The sequence below is a fragment of the Salvelinus fontinalis genome, chromosome 22 (genome assembly GCF_029448725.1).
Source record: "Salvelinus fontinalis isolate EN_2023a chromosome 22, ASM2944872v1, whole genome shotgun sequence".
NCBI lineage: Eukaryota > Metazoa > Chordata > Actinopteri > Salmoniformes > Salmonidae > Salvelinus > Salvelinus fontinalis.
The window spans coordinates 3410839-3427543 of NC_074686.1; the positions used below are offsets into that span (position 1 = coordinate 3410839).

Here is a 16705-nt window from a genome sequence, read left to right on the forward strand (position 1 = left end):
ATATATATATATATATATATATATATATATATATATATATATATATATATATATATATATGTATGTATATATATATATATATATATATATATATATATATATATATATATATATACATATGTATGTATATATATATATATATATATGTATATATATATGTGTATATGTATATGTATATATATATATATATATATATATATATATATATACATATGTATGTATATATATATATATATATGTATATATATATGTATATGTATATATATGTATATATATATATATACATATATATATATATATATACATATATATATATATATATATATATATATATATATATATATATATATATACATATATATACATATACATATATATATATATATATATATATATACATATACATATACACATATATATATATATATATATATATATATATATATATATATATATATATGTATATATATACGTATATATACATATACATATATATATATATATATATATATATATATATATATATATATATATATATGTATATATATATACGTATATATACATATACATATACACATATATACATATACATATACACATATATATATATATATATATATATATATATATATATATATATACATATATACATATATATATATACATATATATGTATATATATATACATATATATATATACATATACATATACACAGCAAAAAAAGAAACGTCCTCTCACTGTCATCTGCATTTATTTTCAGCATACTTAACATGTGTAAATATTTGTATGAACATAACAAGATTCAACAACTGAGACATGAACTGAACAAGTTCCACAGACATGTGACTAACAGAAATGGAATGTGTCCCTGAACAAAGTGGGGGTCAAAATCAAAAGTAAGTCAGTATCTGGTGTGGCCACCAGCTGCATTAAGTACTGCAGTGCATCTCCTCATGGATTGTACCAGATTTGCCAGTTCATGCTGTGAAAGTTACCCCACTCTTCCACCAAGGCACCTGCAAGTTCCTGTACATTTCTGGGGGGAATGGCCCTAGCCCTCACCCTCCGATCCAACAGGTCCCAGACGTGGGATTGATTCAATGGGATTGAGATCCGGGCTCTTCTCTGGCCATGGCAGAACACTGACATTTCTGTCTTGCAGGAAATCACGCACAGAATGAGCAGTATGGCTGGTGGCATTGTCATGCTGGAGGGTCATGTCAGGATGAGCCTGCAGGAAGGGTAACACATGAGGGAGGAGGATGTCTTCCCTGTAACGCACAGCGTTGAGATTGCCTGCAATGACAACAAAACCGCGACTCGTCAGTGAAGAGCACTTTTTGCCAGTCCTGTCTGGTTCAGCGACGATGGGTTTGTGCCCATAGGCGACATTGCCGGTGATGTCTGAGGACCTGCCTTCCAACAAGCCTACAAGCCCTCAGTCCAGCCTCTCTCAACCTATTGCGGACAGTCAGCACTGATGAAGGGATTGTGCGTTCCTGGTGTAACTCGGGCAGTTGTTGTTGCCATCCTGTACCTGACCCGCAGGTGGGAAGTTCGGATGTACCGATCCTGTGCAGGTGTTGTTACACGTGGTCTGCCACTGCGAGGACGATCAGCTGTCCGTCCTGTCTCCCTGTTGTCTTGTCTCACAGTACGGACTTTGCAATTTATTGCCCTGGCCACATCTGCAGTCCTCATGCCTCTTTGCAGAATGCCGAAGGCACGTTCACGCAGATGAGCAGGGACCCTGGGCATCTTTCTTTTAATTGCCTACCGTTTGTAAGCTGTTAGTGTCTTAACGACCGTTCCACAAATGCATGTTCATTCATTGTTTATGGTTCATTGAACAAGCATGGGACACAGTGTTTAAACCCTTTACAATGAAGATTTGTGAAGTTATTTGGATTTTTACCAATTATCTTTGAAAGACAGGGTCCTGAAAAAGGGACGTTTCTTTTTTTGCTGATTGTGTGTGTGTAATAAATATATATACATACATGCACACACACAAACAGTTGAAGTCGGAAGTTTACATACACTTAGGTTGGAGTCATTAAAACTCGTTTTTGAACCACTCTTGTTAACAAACTATAGTTTTGGAAAGTCGGTTAGGACATCTACTTTGTGCATGACAAGTAATTTTTTTCAACAATTGTTTACAGATTATTTCACTTATATTTCACTGAATCACAATTCCAGTGCGTCAGAAGTTTACATACACTAAGTCGACTGTGCCTTTAAACAGCTTGGAAAATTCCAGAAAATGATGTCATGGCTTTATAAGCTTCTGATAGGCTAATTGACATAATTTGAGTCAATTGGAGGTGTACCTGTAGATGTATTTCAAGGCCTACCTTCAAACTCAATGAACTGTGAAGCACAGGGGTGGCAGCATCATGTTGTGGGGGTTATTTGCTGCAGGAAGGACTGGTGCACTTCACAAAATAGATGGCATCTTGAGGAGGAAAAGTATGTGGATATTTGGAAGCAACATCTCAAGACATCAGTCAGGACTTTAAAGCTTGGTTGCAAATGGGTCTTCCAAATGGACAATGACCCCAAGCATACTTACATGGTTGTGGCAAAATGGTTTAAGGACAACAAAGTCAAGGTATTGGAGTGGCCATCAGCGTGTGCGAGCAGGGAGGCCTGCAAACCTGACTCCGTTACACCAGCTCTGTCAGGAGGAATGGGCCCAAATTCACCCAACTTATTGTGGAAGGCTACCCGAAACGTTTGACCCAATTTAAACAATTTAAAGGCAATGCTACCAAATACTAATTGAGTGTATGTAATCTTCTGACCCACTGGGAATGTGGTGAAAGAAATTAAAGCTGAAATAAATCATTCTCTCTACTATTATTCTGAATTTTCACGTTCTTAAAATAAAGTGGTGATCCTAACTGACCTAAGACAGGGAATTTTTACTAGGATTAAATGTCAGGAATTGTGAAAAACGGAGTTTAAATGTATTTGGCCAAGGTGTATGTAAACTTCCGACTTCAACTGTGTATGTGTATGTTATTCATTCAAGGTCATCCACTCACTGGTTCCCTCCCTTTTTTACTTTTTAGTCAGTTTGGATTTTTCGATGACAACGAGACTGTCGTTGAGATAAAGGACCAGGATGTAAGTATTATTTTAGACCATGGTTGTGCCTAAATATGACACAAGATGCTATGTGTATTGATGCTTGCCGTTATCTTATAACGATTCCTTGCACTCTTCTCCTTCTTTCCCAGTTCTATTTGAGAGATGTGTTTGGCCTGAAGACCCTAAATGCTCGCGGGGACCTGTTCCTGTGCTCCATGGCTGGAGTAGAGCACATCAATTGGCACTCCAATTACACGGTGTTCAACGCCTGCATTGAAAAGTGGCTTGTCTAGAGCTGACTACTCCACCAAACAGCATCACAAGAACAGTCCCATTTCATACGATCGTGACAGTGAAACGCACACACCTACTCATGCACAAAGTTTTACTTCTGCAGTGTGGCACTCATATTTCCACTGTGTGTGAAACTTTCATTGTGAACTACATCTTATGTTCTTACATTTCTGTGAGAATGATTCAAAACATCCTTACCCTAGTGTGTGTGTGTGTGTGTGTGTGTGTGTGTGTGTGTTTTACCCACACATACTTTGAGGTATCACACAACAGTGCCTGACTGAGTGACATCCGGTACATTTGCAGACCCACTGCTCAGTTCATCTCATTGCTAAAGTGACTTTTACCATTGGTTTTAGCTGTTAACAAATGTCTTTTTAACCTGTAAAGTAAACCGTTGGTCATTGCTAAGCCACCCGGCAGACCGCTGCAGTAGAAATCATGCCATTAGTTTTGTGTTACCCATGTCTCTGTTCCATTATGTGTTTACAAACTGAAGTGCTATGGCACACTGCCTTTAGTGATTGTGCTAAAAGGGGGGAGTGGATAGAAAAAAGGGAAGAGCTACTGGAGACCAAAGAATATGAGAAAGGAAGGAGGTTTTAGGAATGGATGGAAGGGGAGTAGAGTGCCAGGAGGTAATTTACCTGTCCACTTGAGCATAATGTATGTGACATACCTGTACCTCTCATTGCAATTAGGTATCTCAGGCTTTTGATCAAACCTATGTCTGTTTTTGTCAAAGGAATGATTTATTTTTAACTTGACTGTTTGTTATAGGTGTTTTTATTGTATGACACAGGGGATTGCCTTTACGATAGAGTAATTTCACTAAATTACAATGTGAATTAAGACGGCAAGCATTGCACAAAGATTGAAAATGTTATCTGCTAAAATGTAATTTGATGTGAACTTAAAATGAGACTCAGATTGTTATATTTTTATCGTTGACATTGCAGTATTAAGTGTATGTATTTTAATATTGTCACACACTTCCTGGTTTATGTTCTGCTTCTAAGGGAAGTTTTAAAATTGACATTGCATAAATCAATAGATTACTAAAAGGTATACTTTTCTGTGTTATCTGAGTTCTTTACATTGCATTTATTTGTTAAGGTTTAACACTTGTGGGAATTGGCCTATAGGGGTAAATTGAAATGTTTCTTACAGAATAAATGTTAAATGCATAACCATAGTAGCAATTGAAAGGGAACAGTTTGAAGGTAATGGGGAAATCATTAGACCAAAGGTGAGGACACAACAGGTCACAAGACTGAATCCAAATGTTATGCTTGAATTTGTGCATTTTACATTTACTGTACTTTCGTCTGCATTTGTTGATAACAAAATCTGGAAATACTCTGGATACATTTAGTAACATAAGGCTATTCTTGGAAAATGGAAAATGTGGGGTAGGTGCAACATAAGACAAAATTACAAGGGTTTTGATGCTCTGAAGGTGACCATCCCTTCGGCTGTCAATGTGTCTACCGTGTCCACATTGTGTTCGGATTCCCTTTTCCCAAGCTATATTCAAATGCCACTATGTATTCTACAAATGGTATAATAGGTCAAATATAACAACTGATGGCAGTAGCTACCTACTGTAGCTAACTAGCCAGCTAACCACTGTAGCTAGCCAGCAAGCAACTCTAAAGGGATTGTAAACGGTTTAGCCAAACCAAAAAAGTTTTATCTAAATACACTTAAGGCTCCCGAATGGCACAAGGCACTGCATCACAGTTGCTAGCTGTGTCACTAGAGCTCCTGGTTTGAGTCCAGGCTTTCACAGCGTCGTCCGGATTAGGGGAGGGTTTGGCCGGCAGGGATGTCCTTGTCCCATTGCGCTCTAGCGACTCCTGTGGTGGCCGCTGACACATTCGCCAGGTGTACGGTGTGTCCTTCAACACATTGGTGTGGCTGGCTTCCAGGTTACGCGGGCATTGTGTCAAGAAGCAGTGCGGCTTGGTTGGGTCGTGTTTCGGGAGGACGCACGGCTCTCGACCTTCACCTCTCCCGAGTCCGTACGGGAGTTGCAGCGATGAGACAAGACTTTACCTACCAATTGGATACCGGGGAAAAAGGGGTAAAAGTAAAAATATACAAATACGCTGAAGGCCATGGAAGAACTAGGACATTTTCCGCTTCCAGGAATTGTGTACAGATCCTTGCAACATGGGGCTGTGCATTCTCGTGATGGCGGCAGAAGAATGGCACGACAATGGATCTCGGGATCTCTTCACATTATGTCTGTGTGTTCAAATTGCCATCGATAACATGCAATTGTGTTCGTTGTCCGTAGCGTATGCCTGCCCATATCATATGGGCAGCCGTTCACAACGTTGACATCAGCAAACCGCTCGCCCACACAACGCCATACACGCTGTCTGTCATCTGCCTGGTACAGTTCGACGTTGAACATTTGCCCACTGAAGTCGGTTATGACGCTGAACTGCAGTCAGGTCAAGACCCTGGTGAGGACTACGAGCACGCAGATGAGCTTCCCTGAGACGGTTTCTGACAGTTTGCAGAAATTCTTTGGTGGTGCAAACCCACAGTTTCATCAGCTGTCCAGGTGGCTGGTCTCAGAGATCCTAGCTCTAGAAAGAGGCCGGATTTCCAATTCCCAGTCGGAGCTCGTTTATTCCCGACTTCCCAGTTGTCTTGAACTCACTGAAGTCAAGTTTTCACAGTTCTGAGTTAACCGCTGTTTTGAGCGCAGCACAAATCATGCTTCATTGACAGCATGGCCAATGTTGAATGTTTATCATTTTAAACTTGGAAACGAGACCCTTAATCACAGATTTGGGACCACACAGCCACTCCACTGAATAGCAGGCGAGTGATTGCTTTGCAATGCTTGTAGAGTTAGCCACTGTCACTGATTCCTTCCAAACCACTCATTGTTGAATTTGCAATTTCCAACTCGTTGTGTAATGCTTATGTCCAATGGCCGATGATCATCAATACGTTTGATCTATAATTTCTCTTCATTATTTCTCATTTATATTTATATAACCTGTATTTAACTAGGCAAGTCAGTGAAGAACAAACTCTTATTTACAATGACGGCCTGCCCCGGCCAAACCTGGCCGACGCTGGGCCAAATGTGAGCCGCCTTATGTGACTCCCAATCACGGCCGGTTGTGATACAGCCTGGAATCGAGCCGGGGTCTGTAGTGACGCCTCTAGCACTAAGATGCAGTGCCTTAGACCGCTTTCATATGACAAGGATTAAAAAGGATTTGCCAGTAGATTGTCAACTTGATTCATGATGATGACTGCTAGGTAAGATTTTAAAAGTATGATGTTGACATGATCAGTCCAATAAAAGCTACTGTACATGTAACGTGATTTGACATTTAATCTGTGCCAATGACCTTGAGCCTTCTTGAATGGGCACTTCTAATGTAACTTTATGGCAGCACCCAAGGGCCTAGAATTTTTTATGTCTACCCTTAGACTTGGTGGTGATGTAGTGTCCCCATGAGTGACAGAACACTGAGCCAATCACGGTGCAACGCTCTGTATTTAATACAAATAATTCTCTCCTATTTCTGACATTTCTAAAATAAAAGTGGTGATCCTTACGTACCTAAGACAGGGAATTGTTACTGGGATTGAATGTCAGGAATTGTGAAAACTGAGTTTTAATGTATTTGGCTAAGGTTTATGTAAACTTCCGACTTCAACTGTCTTGTAGGCTCAATGTTCTCATACGAAACAAACGGTTTTGTTCCACGAGTGCATCTGTTGCACCTGATAAATCAAATGACATGTGAAGTCTTATACAGTGCATTCAGAAAGTATTCAGACCCCTTGACTTTTTCCACATTTTGTTACATTACAGCCTAATTCTAAAATTTATTAAATTGCTCCCCCCGTTCCTTCAGACGTAACGCTTGGAATTCGGGCCAAAGAGTTCAATCTTGGTTTCATCAGACCAGAGAGTCTTGTTTCTCATGTTCAGAGTCCTTTAGGTGACTCCAAGCAGGCTGTCATATGCCTTTTACTGAGGAGTGGCTTCCGTCTGGCCACTCTACCATAAAGGCCTGATTGGGGGAGTGCTGCCGAGATGGTTGTTCTTTTGGAAGGTTCTCCCATCTCCACAGAGGAACTCTGAAGCTTTGTCTGAGTGACCATCAGGTTCTTGGTCACCTCTCTGACCAAGGGCCTTCTCCCCCGTTTGGTTAGTTTGGCTGAGCAGCCAGCTCTAGGAAGAGTCTTGGTGGTTCCAAAATTCTTCCATTTAAGAATGATGGAGGCCACTGTGTTCTTGGAGACCTTCAATGCTGCAGAAATGTTTTGGTACCCTTCCACAGATCTGTGCCTCGACACAAGCCTGTCGCTGCGCTCTCCTAACAATTCCTTCAACTTCATGGCTTGGTTTTTGCTCTGACATGCACTATCAACTGTGGAACCTTATATAGACAGGTATGTGCCTTTCCAAATCATGTCCAATCAATTGAATTTACCACAGGTGGACTCCAATCAAGTTGTAGAAACATCTCAAGGATGATCAATGGAAACAGAATGTAACTGAGCTCAATTTCGAGTCTCATAGTAAATGGCCTGAATGCTTATGCAAATAAGCTTTTTCGGTCTCTTTATTTTTAATAAATTAGCAGAAATGTATTAAAACCTGTTTTCGATTCGTCATTATGTGGTATTGTGTGTATATTGATGAGGGGGGGCTATTTAATCAATTTTTGAATATGGTGTAACGTACAAAATATGGAAAAAGTAAAGTGGTCAGAGTGCTTTCCGAATGCACTGTACATATCGGAGATGGGATTTCTGCCATTGAACTACAATTCCATAAAAGCCTTGTAATCTAGATGCCTCATTTCCGCCTCACTGTATATCTGTTTGATGCGCCCTGAAAAGGCCCTTTTCCGGCTTTGAGAAGTGTGGTGCAGAACGGCAGACACAAGTGAGTGAAATAATGTTACAATTTTCAAGCCAAAAATTGCATGAAAAAGCACAATGTCCAACCACCGTACGTGTAACATTGCTTGTTTGACTTTGAGTCAGAAGTATATCAGTTTATAGTCCAAAGTCGTTTTTAAATCATCCGAGTGTTTTTTTTCTCTGCTCAAATTCCTTCAGCCGGGGCAGATTAACTTCATGCTAGCACGTGCGACATTGCTAACTAGCTACCTACCTATTTAGCGTCCTCCCGGGACCACTCGGAACATTGTTGCTATGCAAGATGTTCAGTTTGGTGTTTAACATATGTTTATCTCATGTTTTGCTCATAATGACATTAGCCATATAACTATCGTTCGCTAGTTGACTCGGGCTAACTTTAGCCTTTTGGGCCTACTGTCGGGTGTCTGCGCTCATTCACATTACCTTTACGTTTTATCCAGACTGTTTCATATAATATAATTTAACGTTAACTACTTAAACCAATATATTTATGCTGTCCGTGTGTAGCCCAGCCCACGTTTCTAACATCACTAACGTTGACTGTATAATGGATAACGTTGGCTAGCAAGTTAACTAGCTATTAGTGTGTTACTAACAGTGGCAGCCATTCCTTCCTGATGTTGATGAAGCCGTTTGTTATTTCCTCTAGCATTATGCTAACTAGTTGAGCCGTGATGTGTTTATTTTTTTAATGTATTCTTTATTTAACCAGGTAGGCTAGTTGAGAATAAGTTCTCATTTACACTGCGACCTGGCCAAGATAAAGCAAAGCAGTGTGACAAACAAGTTACACATGGAATAAACATACCGTCAATAATACAATAGATAAAGTCTATATACAGTGTACAAATGAGGTAAGACAAGGGAGGTAGGCAATAAATGGGGCACAGTGGTGAAATAATAAACATTTAGTAAGCATTGATTCTTGTGGGATACCATTATTACAAGGTCTTTTGCCATGGAACTGGGGTCAGACATTGTGGTACCTTAACTCTCGTAATTAAATCCATCAATATAACCGGACCAAATCATCTGTTTTTCATTAGTGACTTCAGAGTCGTGGGAGACTGCCCCTGCAGTGGCTGAAACGCCAGAAATCAAACTCTTCGGGAAATGGAGCACAGACGATGTTCAGATCAATGACATCTCCCTGCAGGTAGGGCATTTCAATGTTTGACTTGTGACTAGGCACTATAAAACATAATGATTTGTCTTTTGTGTGTAAGCGAGGCTAGAGTCACGCCTTTACGACCCTCATTGTCCTGGTGTGCTAGAGTGCTCGCAGAGTAAACTTCTTTGCATATTCATTGGCTGTAGTCTGATGTGGCCCAGTCAATCACCAGCTCAGAAACATGAACATCTATGTATTCCCTGTTAACCTGGACATTGAAACCTTAGTTATTGGGAAGGGAACTAGTATTGATGATGCTTTTTCCTTCAACTCAGGATTACATTGCTGTGAAGGAGAAGTACGCTAAGTACCTGCCACACTCTGGAGGCCGCTATGCAGCTAAGCGTTTCCGCAAGGCCCAGTGCCCCATCGTGGAACGTCTCACCAACTCTATGATGATGCATGGCCGCAACAACGGCAAGAAGCTGATGACCTGTCGCATTGTGAAGCACGCCTTCGAGATCATCCACTTGCTGACCGGGGAGGTACGTACCTTATTCAACATTGTTTTTTGCGTCCCAAATGTCACCCCGTCCCCTTCATAGTGCACTACTATGGTCCTTGGTCAAAACTAGTGCACTAAATGGGGAATAGGGTCCCGTTTGAAATGCGGACTTAGCCTTGAACTCCATGCCTGTCAGCCTCCCGCCACTATGCTGGTCTGTTTTAGTGACTGAGTATAATCCAGTGGAGGCTCAGATAGACCCAGCTCTAGGAAGCAGGGCTGCCTAAACAAATGGGCAACTCTGTGCCGAAAGGCCTGGAACAAACGCCACATGGAAATTGTTCTATTTAAGTCCATGCCTACTCTCCTGTTGTTATCACCCCAATTTTACTGGTCATCTCTATGTCCCATATGTACTGTTGGGTCCTTATTTTTCAGAGTAAATAACTCATGGACACTAGAGAAGCTTTAAGAGAATCTGTCCTCACCTCCTGACCTCAACCCCTCCATCTAATCCACAGATGTCCATCTGTCTCCCCTGTATCAACACGTTGCTCTCTTGTCACCCAACACATTCCACAGCTATGTCTTTCTACAGAGACCCAGTCTCTTTCACTCCTTAATATACTAGGCGTCTGATCTATCATGTCTTTAATATCTCAATGTTCAAAATGTCGAATCCAACGGTACGCTCGGAGTCTTTGCCTGTGAAATTTGTACCCCTGAATATGGATTCCAGTACGGTTGTGGTGGTTGACCTTGTCTTCCCTCTGCCTTGTCCTCTCAGAACCCCCTACAGGTGCTCGTCAATGCCATCATAAACAGCGGGCCCCGTGAGGACTCCACCCGTATTGGTCGTGCTGGTACCGTGAGGAGGCAAGCCGTGGACGTGTCCCCTCTGCGTAGAGTCAACCAGGTGAAGGAGACTGCTGCCACATTCTCCTCCAACTCTGCCTGTTGCCACTTGGTTCACTGCCAAATCTAGGCTACATCACAAGTGACGTTACAGGAATATAAAACTTGTTTGTACATTTTGTTTTTGTGTACACGAGGCTAGAGTCACGCCGTTACAAACTCATTGTCCTGGTGTGCTAGAGTGCTCGTAGAGTAAACATCTTTGCCTATTCATTGGCTGTAGTCTCTTGTGGCCCAGTCAATCACCAGCTCAGATACAGAACCTCCATTTTGACTTGTTTTGTTGTAAAGATTCACAACATAGTTTATTTATATTCTGTTTATGGCTGCTCACTGTCTTGCCTCCTGTCTCTCAGGCGATCTGGCTGCTATGCACTGGAGCAAGAGAAGCTGCTTTCAGGAACATCAAGACTATCGCAGAGTGCCTTGCCGATGAGCTGATCAACGCAGCTAAGGTGAGACGTTTGTTGAAAGTGTAGTCTCAATTGCGATTTCAGTATTATACAGATTTGATTTCGAACCAGTTTTAATCAGATTTTTCTAGTCTGCTGTTATGTTGGGTTTTGTTCACCAGTGTTCGTGTCAATTTATTCGGGGTTGATCAATGTGTTGATTGTGTTTTGTCAGGGTTCTTCCAACTCCTACGCCATCAAGAAGAAGGACGAGTTGGAGAGGGTCGCCAAGTCCAACCGTTAAAATTGTTTGTTCCTTTCTAAAAAAAAAAAAAGAAAATGAGTAAATAAATTTGAACTTCCATTGTTTAAAAAAAAGTTGGATGTGGTATGGTGTTTAGTAACACTTATAAAGGCCTGAATACAGGACAGTTGAGGAATGAGTCAAAGGTTTTAAATTAATTGATTTGATCTACTTAGTAGAGCAATAATCATCACATTCAAAAGCTACACTAAAATGCTTAATGTGTAGAACTTGAGTTCACTTGTTTCAACTGAGTCACCAGATATGTAGTTACTTGAATATAATGCTGCATTTTAGGTGCATACTACTGATTGGACTACTCAAGTAAAAGGTAAATATCAGTGCTTTATCGCTAATGAGGACTTCGCAACAACACCTAAGTACTGTGACAAACAATGCCAGTTTATTTTGAGTTACTGCACTATGTATACAAAAGTATGTGGACACCACTTTAAATTAGTGGATTCAGCTAGTTTAGCCATACCAGTTGCTGGCGGTGCATAAATTCGAGCACACGGCCACGCAATCTCCATAGACAAACATTGACAGTAGAATGGCCTTACTGAAGCGCTCGGTGACTTATGATGTGGCGCTGTCATGGGATGCCCCCTTTCCAACAAGTCAGTTCATATTTCTGCCCTGCTAGAGCATCCCTGGTCAACTGGTGCTGTTACTGTGAAGTAGAAATATCTGGGAGCAACAACGGCTCAGCCGTGCAGTGGTAGGCCACAAGCTCACAGAACGGGACTGCTGAGTGTAAAATAAATATATATACACTGCTCAAAAAAATAAAGGGAACACTTAAACAACACAATGTAACTCCAAGTCAATCACACTTTTGTGAAATCAAACTGTCCATTTAGGAAGCAACACTGATTGACAATAAATTTCACATGCGGTTGTGCAAATGGAATAGACAAAAGGTGGAAATTATAGGCAATTAGCAAGACACCCCCAATAAAGGAGTGATTCTGCAGGTGGTGACCACATGAAAAATGCAATTTTTGGTGGGGGTTGTGCTTACAGCCCAACACCGTGCAGGACGTTTGGCATTTGCCAGAGAACACCAAGATTGGCAAATTCTCCACTGGCGCCCTGTGCTCTTCACAGATGAAAGCAGGTTCACACTGAGCACATGTGACAGAAGTGACAGTCTGGAGATGCCGTGGAGAACGTTCTTGCTGCCTGAAACATCCTCCAGCATGACCGGTTTGGCGGTGGGTCAGTCATGGTGTGGGGTGGTATTTCTTTGGGGGGCCGCACAGCCATCCATGCCCTCGCCAGAGGTAGCCTGACTGCCATTAGGTACCGAGATGAGATCCTCAGACCCCTTATGAGACCATATGCTGGTGCGGTTGGCCCTGGGTTCCTCCTGTTGCAAGACAATGCTAGACCTCATGTGGCTGGAGTGTGTCAGCAGTTCCTGCAAGAGGAAGGCATTGATGCTATGGACTGGCCCGCCCGTTCCCCAGACCTGAATCCAATTGAGCACATCTGGGACATCATGTCTCGCTCCATCCACCAACGCCACGTTGCACCGCAGACTGTCCAGGAGTTAGCGGATGCTCTAGTCCAGGTCTGGGAGGAGATCCCTCATGAGACCATCCGCCACCCCACCAGGAGCATGCCCAGGCGTTGTAGGGAGGTCATACAGGCACGTGGAGGCCACACACTACTAAGCCTCATTTTGACTTGTTTTAAGGACATGACATCAAATTTGGATCAGCCTGTAGTGTGGTTTTTCACTTTAATTTTGAGTGTGACTCCAAATCCAGACCTCCATGGGTTGATACATTTGATTTCCATTGATCATTTTTGTGTGATTTTGTTGTCAACCCATTCAACTACGTAAAGAAAAAAGTATTTAATAAGAATATTTCATTCAGATCTAGGATGTGTTATTTTAGTGTTCCCTTTATATTTTTTTTAGCAGTGTATATACTGTTACTATTCTGTCCTCTGTTGCAACACTTGCCCTCATCAGACCGTGAGGCTGCCTTAGAGATCTGCCCATTCGTCATCTGCGATGGATACTACAGCTGGCTCGGGCCGTTCGGTCCTCAGGGTTTGCAAAAAACTTGATGCGAAAGAACGTCTGGACCTCAGCTGTTGTCATCGGCAGCTCTATTGTAAGAAACATCTTGGGTTCCTGGGGCAAAACCCCTGTGCTACCCAGGAGCATGAGTACAGGACATTACAAGCCTGCTTCCGGCTGTTCTACGACACGCCGGTAGGTGACGCTCTCATAGTCCATGTGGGGTCAAATGACAAGGGCCAGCTCTGACCTTATTAAAATAGATTTAAACAACTAATTCTAGTACAGGAAGATTTTAAATGTGGCCAAATTTGGGTCCGGTGCCATCTTTGGGCTGCGGGTGTGGAAGATTCAGCAGGCTACTGGCATTACACACGTGGCTAAAATACTACTGTAGCTCGGTTGTAATCCCTTTTATAGATCACTTTGACACCTTCTGGGAACACAATATTCTATAGGGATGATGGAATCCATCCAAATCATCTTGGCTCCTAGACTGTCCGTGAATTTCAAGGCTCAGTTAATCCCTACCGTTATGCCGCAGTTGTCTAAATGCTGAATTAAATGTACATTATCTCAGGGGTGTTGGCAGACGCAATGTAAGTAACTTAATGTATGTCCCCCTAACTGCCCTGAACACCTCTGATCCTACAGCTATTGTATGCAGTAATCATGTGCCTATGAACCAGAGTTGCGGCTAGCACTGAGGCAGTGCCTGATTTCCTTTCCCTAGTAGGAAGTCCACGGTGAGCAGCACACGGTGCACTATCAGCTCAAATATAAATAACATGAGTAAGTCTACCTCTGATAAGCTTCCCAGTAAAGCATTAAAAACAATCAACCAACCCAGAAAAGTGCTAAAAAAAATAGCCCATAATAACATTCTATGAAACAAGGTTCATAAAATTATTAACTTGTAACAGATGACACTCATTCTGACGATCTCTTTAACTCACTTAGATAATACCTTTGATGATAGTGGTAGCAATACATGGTTATAACATCTACCGAAAAGACAAATGCCAATGGGGGCGGTGTTGCGGCCTATATTCAGAACCACATTCCTGTAAAGCTTAGAGAGGATCTCATGTTAAATACTTTTGAAGTAATATGGCTACAGGTTCATCTGCCTCACCTAAAGCCCATTCTTGTGGGAAGCTGCTATAGACCACCAAATGCTAACAGTCAGTATCTGGATAATATGTGTGAAATGCTTGATAATGTATGTGATATCAACAGAGGTAAAGTGGCAAGAAAAAGTATGTGAACCCTTTGGAAATACCTGGATTTCTGCATAAAAGGGGATCTGATCGTCTAGGTCACAACAATAGACAAACACAGTCTGCTTAAACTAATAACACACAAACAATTATACGTTTTCATGTCTTTATTGAGCACACTGTGTAAACATTCACAGTGCAGGGTGGGAAAAGTATGTGAACCCTTGGATTTGATAACTGGTTGACCCTCCTTTGGCAGCAATAAACTCAACCAAACGTTTTCTGTAGTTGCAGATCAGACCTGCACAACGGTCAGGAGCAATTTTTTACCATTCCTCTTTACAAAACTGTTTCAGTTCAGCAATATTCTTGGGATGTCTGGTGGGAACTGCTGTCTTGAGGTCATCCCACAGCATCTCATTCGGGTTGAGGTCAGGACTCTGACTGGGCCACTCCAGAAGGCTTATTTTCTTCTGTTGATTTACTTCTGTGTTTTGGGTCGTTGTCCTGTTGCATCACCCAACTTCTGTTCAGCTTCAATTGGCAGACAGATAGACTAACATTCTCCTGCAAAAAGTCTTGATAAACTTAGGAAATCGTTTTTCTGACAATAGCAAGCTGTCCAGGCCCTGAGGCAGCAAAGCAGCCCCAAACCATGATGCTCCCTCCACCATACTTTATAGTTGGGATGAAGTTTTGATGTTGGTGTGCTGTGCCTTTCTTCTCTCCACACATAGCGGTGTTCCTTCCAAACAACTCAACTGTAGTTTCATCTGTCCACAGAATACTTTGCCAGTAGGGCTGTGGAACATGCAGGTGCACTTTTACAAACTTCAGACGTGCAGCAATGTTTTTTTTGGACAGCAGTGGCTTCTTCTGTGGTGTCCTCCCATGAACACCATTCTTGTTTAGTGTTTTACGTATTGTAGACTCGTCAACAGAGATGTTAGCATGTTCAAGAGATTTCTGTAAGTCTTTAGCTGACACTCTAGGATTCGTTTTAACCTCATTCAGCATTCTGCCTTGTGCTCTTGTCATCTTTGCAGGACGGCCACTTTGAGGGAGAGTAGCAACAGTGCTGAACCTTTGCTGAACAATTTGTCTTACCGTGGACTGATGAACGTCAAGGCTTTTATAGATACTTTTGTAACCCTTTCCAGCTTTATGCAAGTCTACAATTCTTAATCTTAGGTCTTCTGAGATCTCTTGTTCGAGGCATGGTTCACACCAGGCAATGCTTCTTGTGAATAGTATTCAATATATACAACACAAATACAAGAATTTGTGTTATCAGTTCAAGCACACTGTCTATTGTTGTGAAATCCAGGTAATTCCAAAGGGTTCACATACCTTTTCTTGCCACTGTATAATTTCTGGGTGATTTAAATATTGACTGGCTTTCATCAAGCTGCCCACTCAAGAAAAAACATCAAACTGTAACCAGTGGCTGCAACCTGGTTCAGGTTATCAGTCAACCTAACAGGGTACTTACAAACAGCGCAAGAATTAAATCATCAACATCTATTGATCAGATCTTTACTAAGGCTGCAGAAATTAGCTTTAAAGCAGTATCCAAATCCATAGGATGTAGTGATCACAATATAGTAGCCATGTCTAGGAAAACTAAAGTTCAAAAGGCTGGGTCTAATATAGTGTATAAGAGGTCATACAATAAGTTTTGTAGTGACTCATATGTTGATGTTAATATTTGCTGGTCTGTGGTGTGTAATGAGGAGCAATCAGACGCTGCACTTGACACATTTATGAAATTGCTTATTCCAGTTACTAATAAGCATGCACCCATGTAAAAACTGTTAAACACCCTTGAATTGATGAGGAATTGAAAAATTGTATGTTTGAGGGATGAGGAAAAAGGTATGGCAAAGAAGTCTGGTAGTAC

General features: G+C 41.4%; 2 protein-coding genes and 3 non-coding genes across 5 annotated transcripts in view; all 5 read left to right on the forward strand.

Moving 5' to 3' along the window:
- Nucleotides 1–4459, forward strand: part of LOC129819561 (lysosomal thioesterase PPT2-A-like) — a 12213-nt gene extending 7754 nt beyond the window's left edge. The window contains exons 7-8 of the mRNA XM_055875914.1: nucleotides 3079–3133; nucleotides 3247–4459. Of these exons, the coding sequence (XP_055731889.1) occupies nucleotides 3079–3133; nucleotides 3247–3390 (199 nt within the window). The 3' untranslated portion in view covers nucleotides 3391–4459. The remainder of the gene's footprint in view (nucleotides 1–3078; nucleotides 3134–3246) is intronic.
- A 3766-nt stretch (nucleotides 4460–8225) lies between these two features.
- On the forward strand, nucleotides 8226–11689 carry LOC129819562 (40S ribosomal protein S5). Its single transcript, XM_055875915.1, has 6 exons — nucleotides 8226–8324; nucleotides 9370–9479; nucleotides 9770–9979; nucleotides 10727–10855; nucleotides 11211–11309; nucleotides 11482–11689. Coding segments are annotated over exons 1-6 (618 nt in total). The 5' UTR covers nucleotides 8226–8323; the 3' UTR covers nucleotides 11551–11689.
- LOC129820416 (small nucleolar RNA SNORA3/SNORA45 family) lies at nucleotides 9548–9679 on the forward strand. Its single transcript, XR_008754215.1, has one exon. It is a non-coding gene; the product is annotated as a small nucleolar RNA SNORA3/SNORA45 family (small nucleolar RNA).
- On the forward strand, nucleotides 10139–10265 carry LOC129820409 (small nucleolar RNA SNORA65). Its single transcript, XR_008754209.1, has one exon. It is a non-coding gene; the product is annotated as a small nucleolar RNA SNORA65 (small nucleolar RNA).
- On the forward strand, nucleotides 10986–11116 carry LOC129820415 (small nucleolar RNA SNORA3/SNORA45 family). Its single transcript, XR_008754214.1, has one exon. It is a non-coding gene; the product is annotated as a small nucleolar RNA SNORA3/SNORA45 family (small nucleolar RNA).
- Nucleotides 11690–16705: the final 5016 nt, after the last annotated feature.

What these genes read in the sequence shown, in the direction of transcription:
- LOC129819562 (XM_055875915.1), top strand. An exon ending in CTCTGCGTAGAGTCAACCAG is followed by an intron (nt 10,856 to 11,210) that starts GTGAAGGAGACT and finishes CCTGTCTCTCAG; the next exon opens with GCGATCTGGCTGCTATGCAC. An exon ending in AGCTGATCAACGCAGCTAAG is followed by an intron (nt 11,310 to 11,481) that starts GTGAGACGTTTG and finishes GTGTTTTGTCAG; the next exon opens with GGTTCTTCCAACTCCTACGC.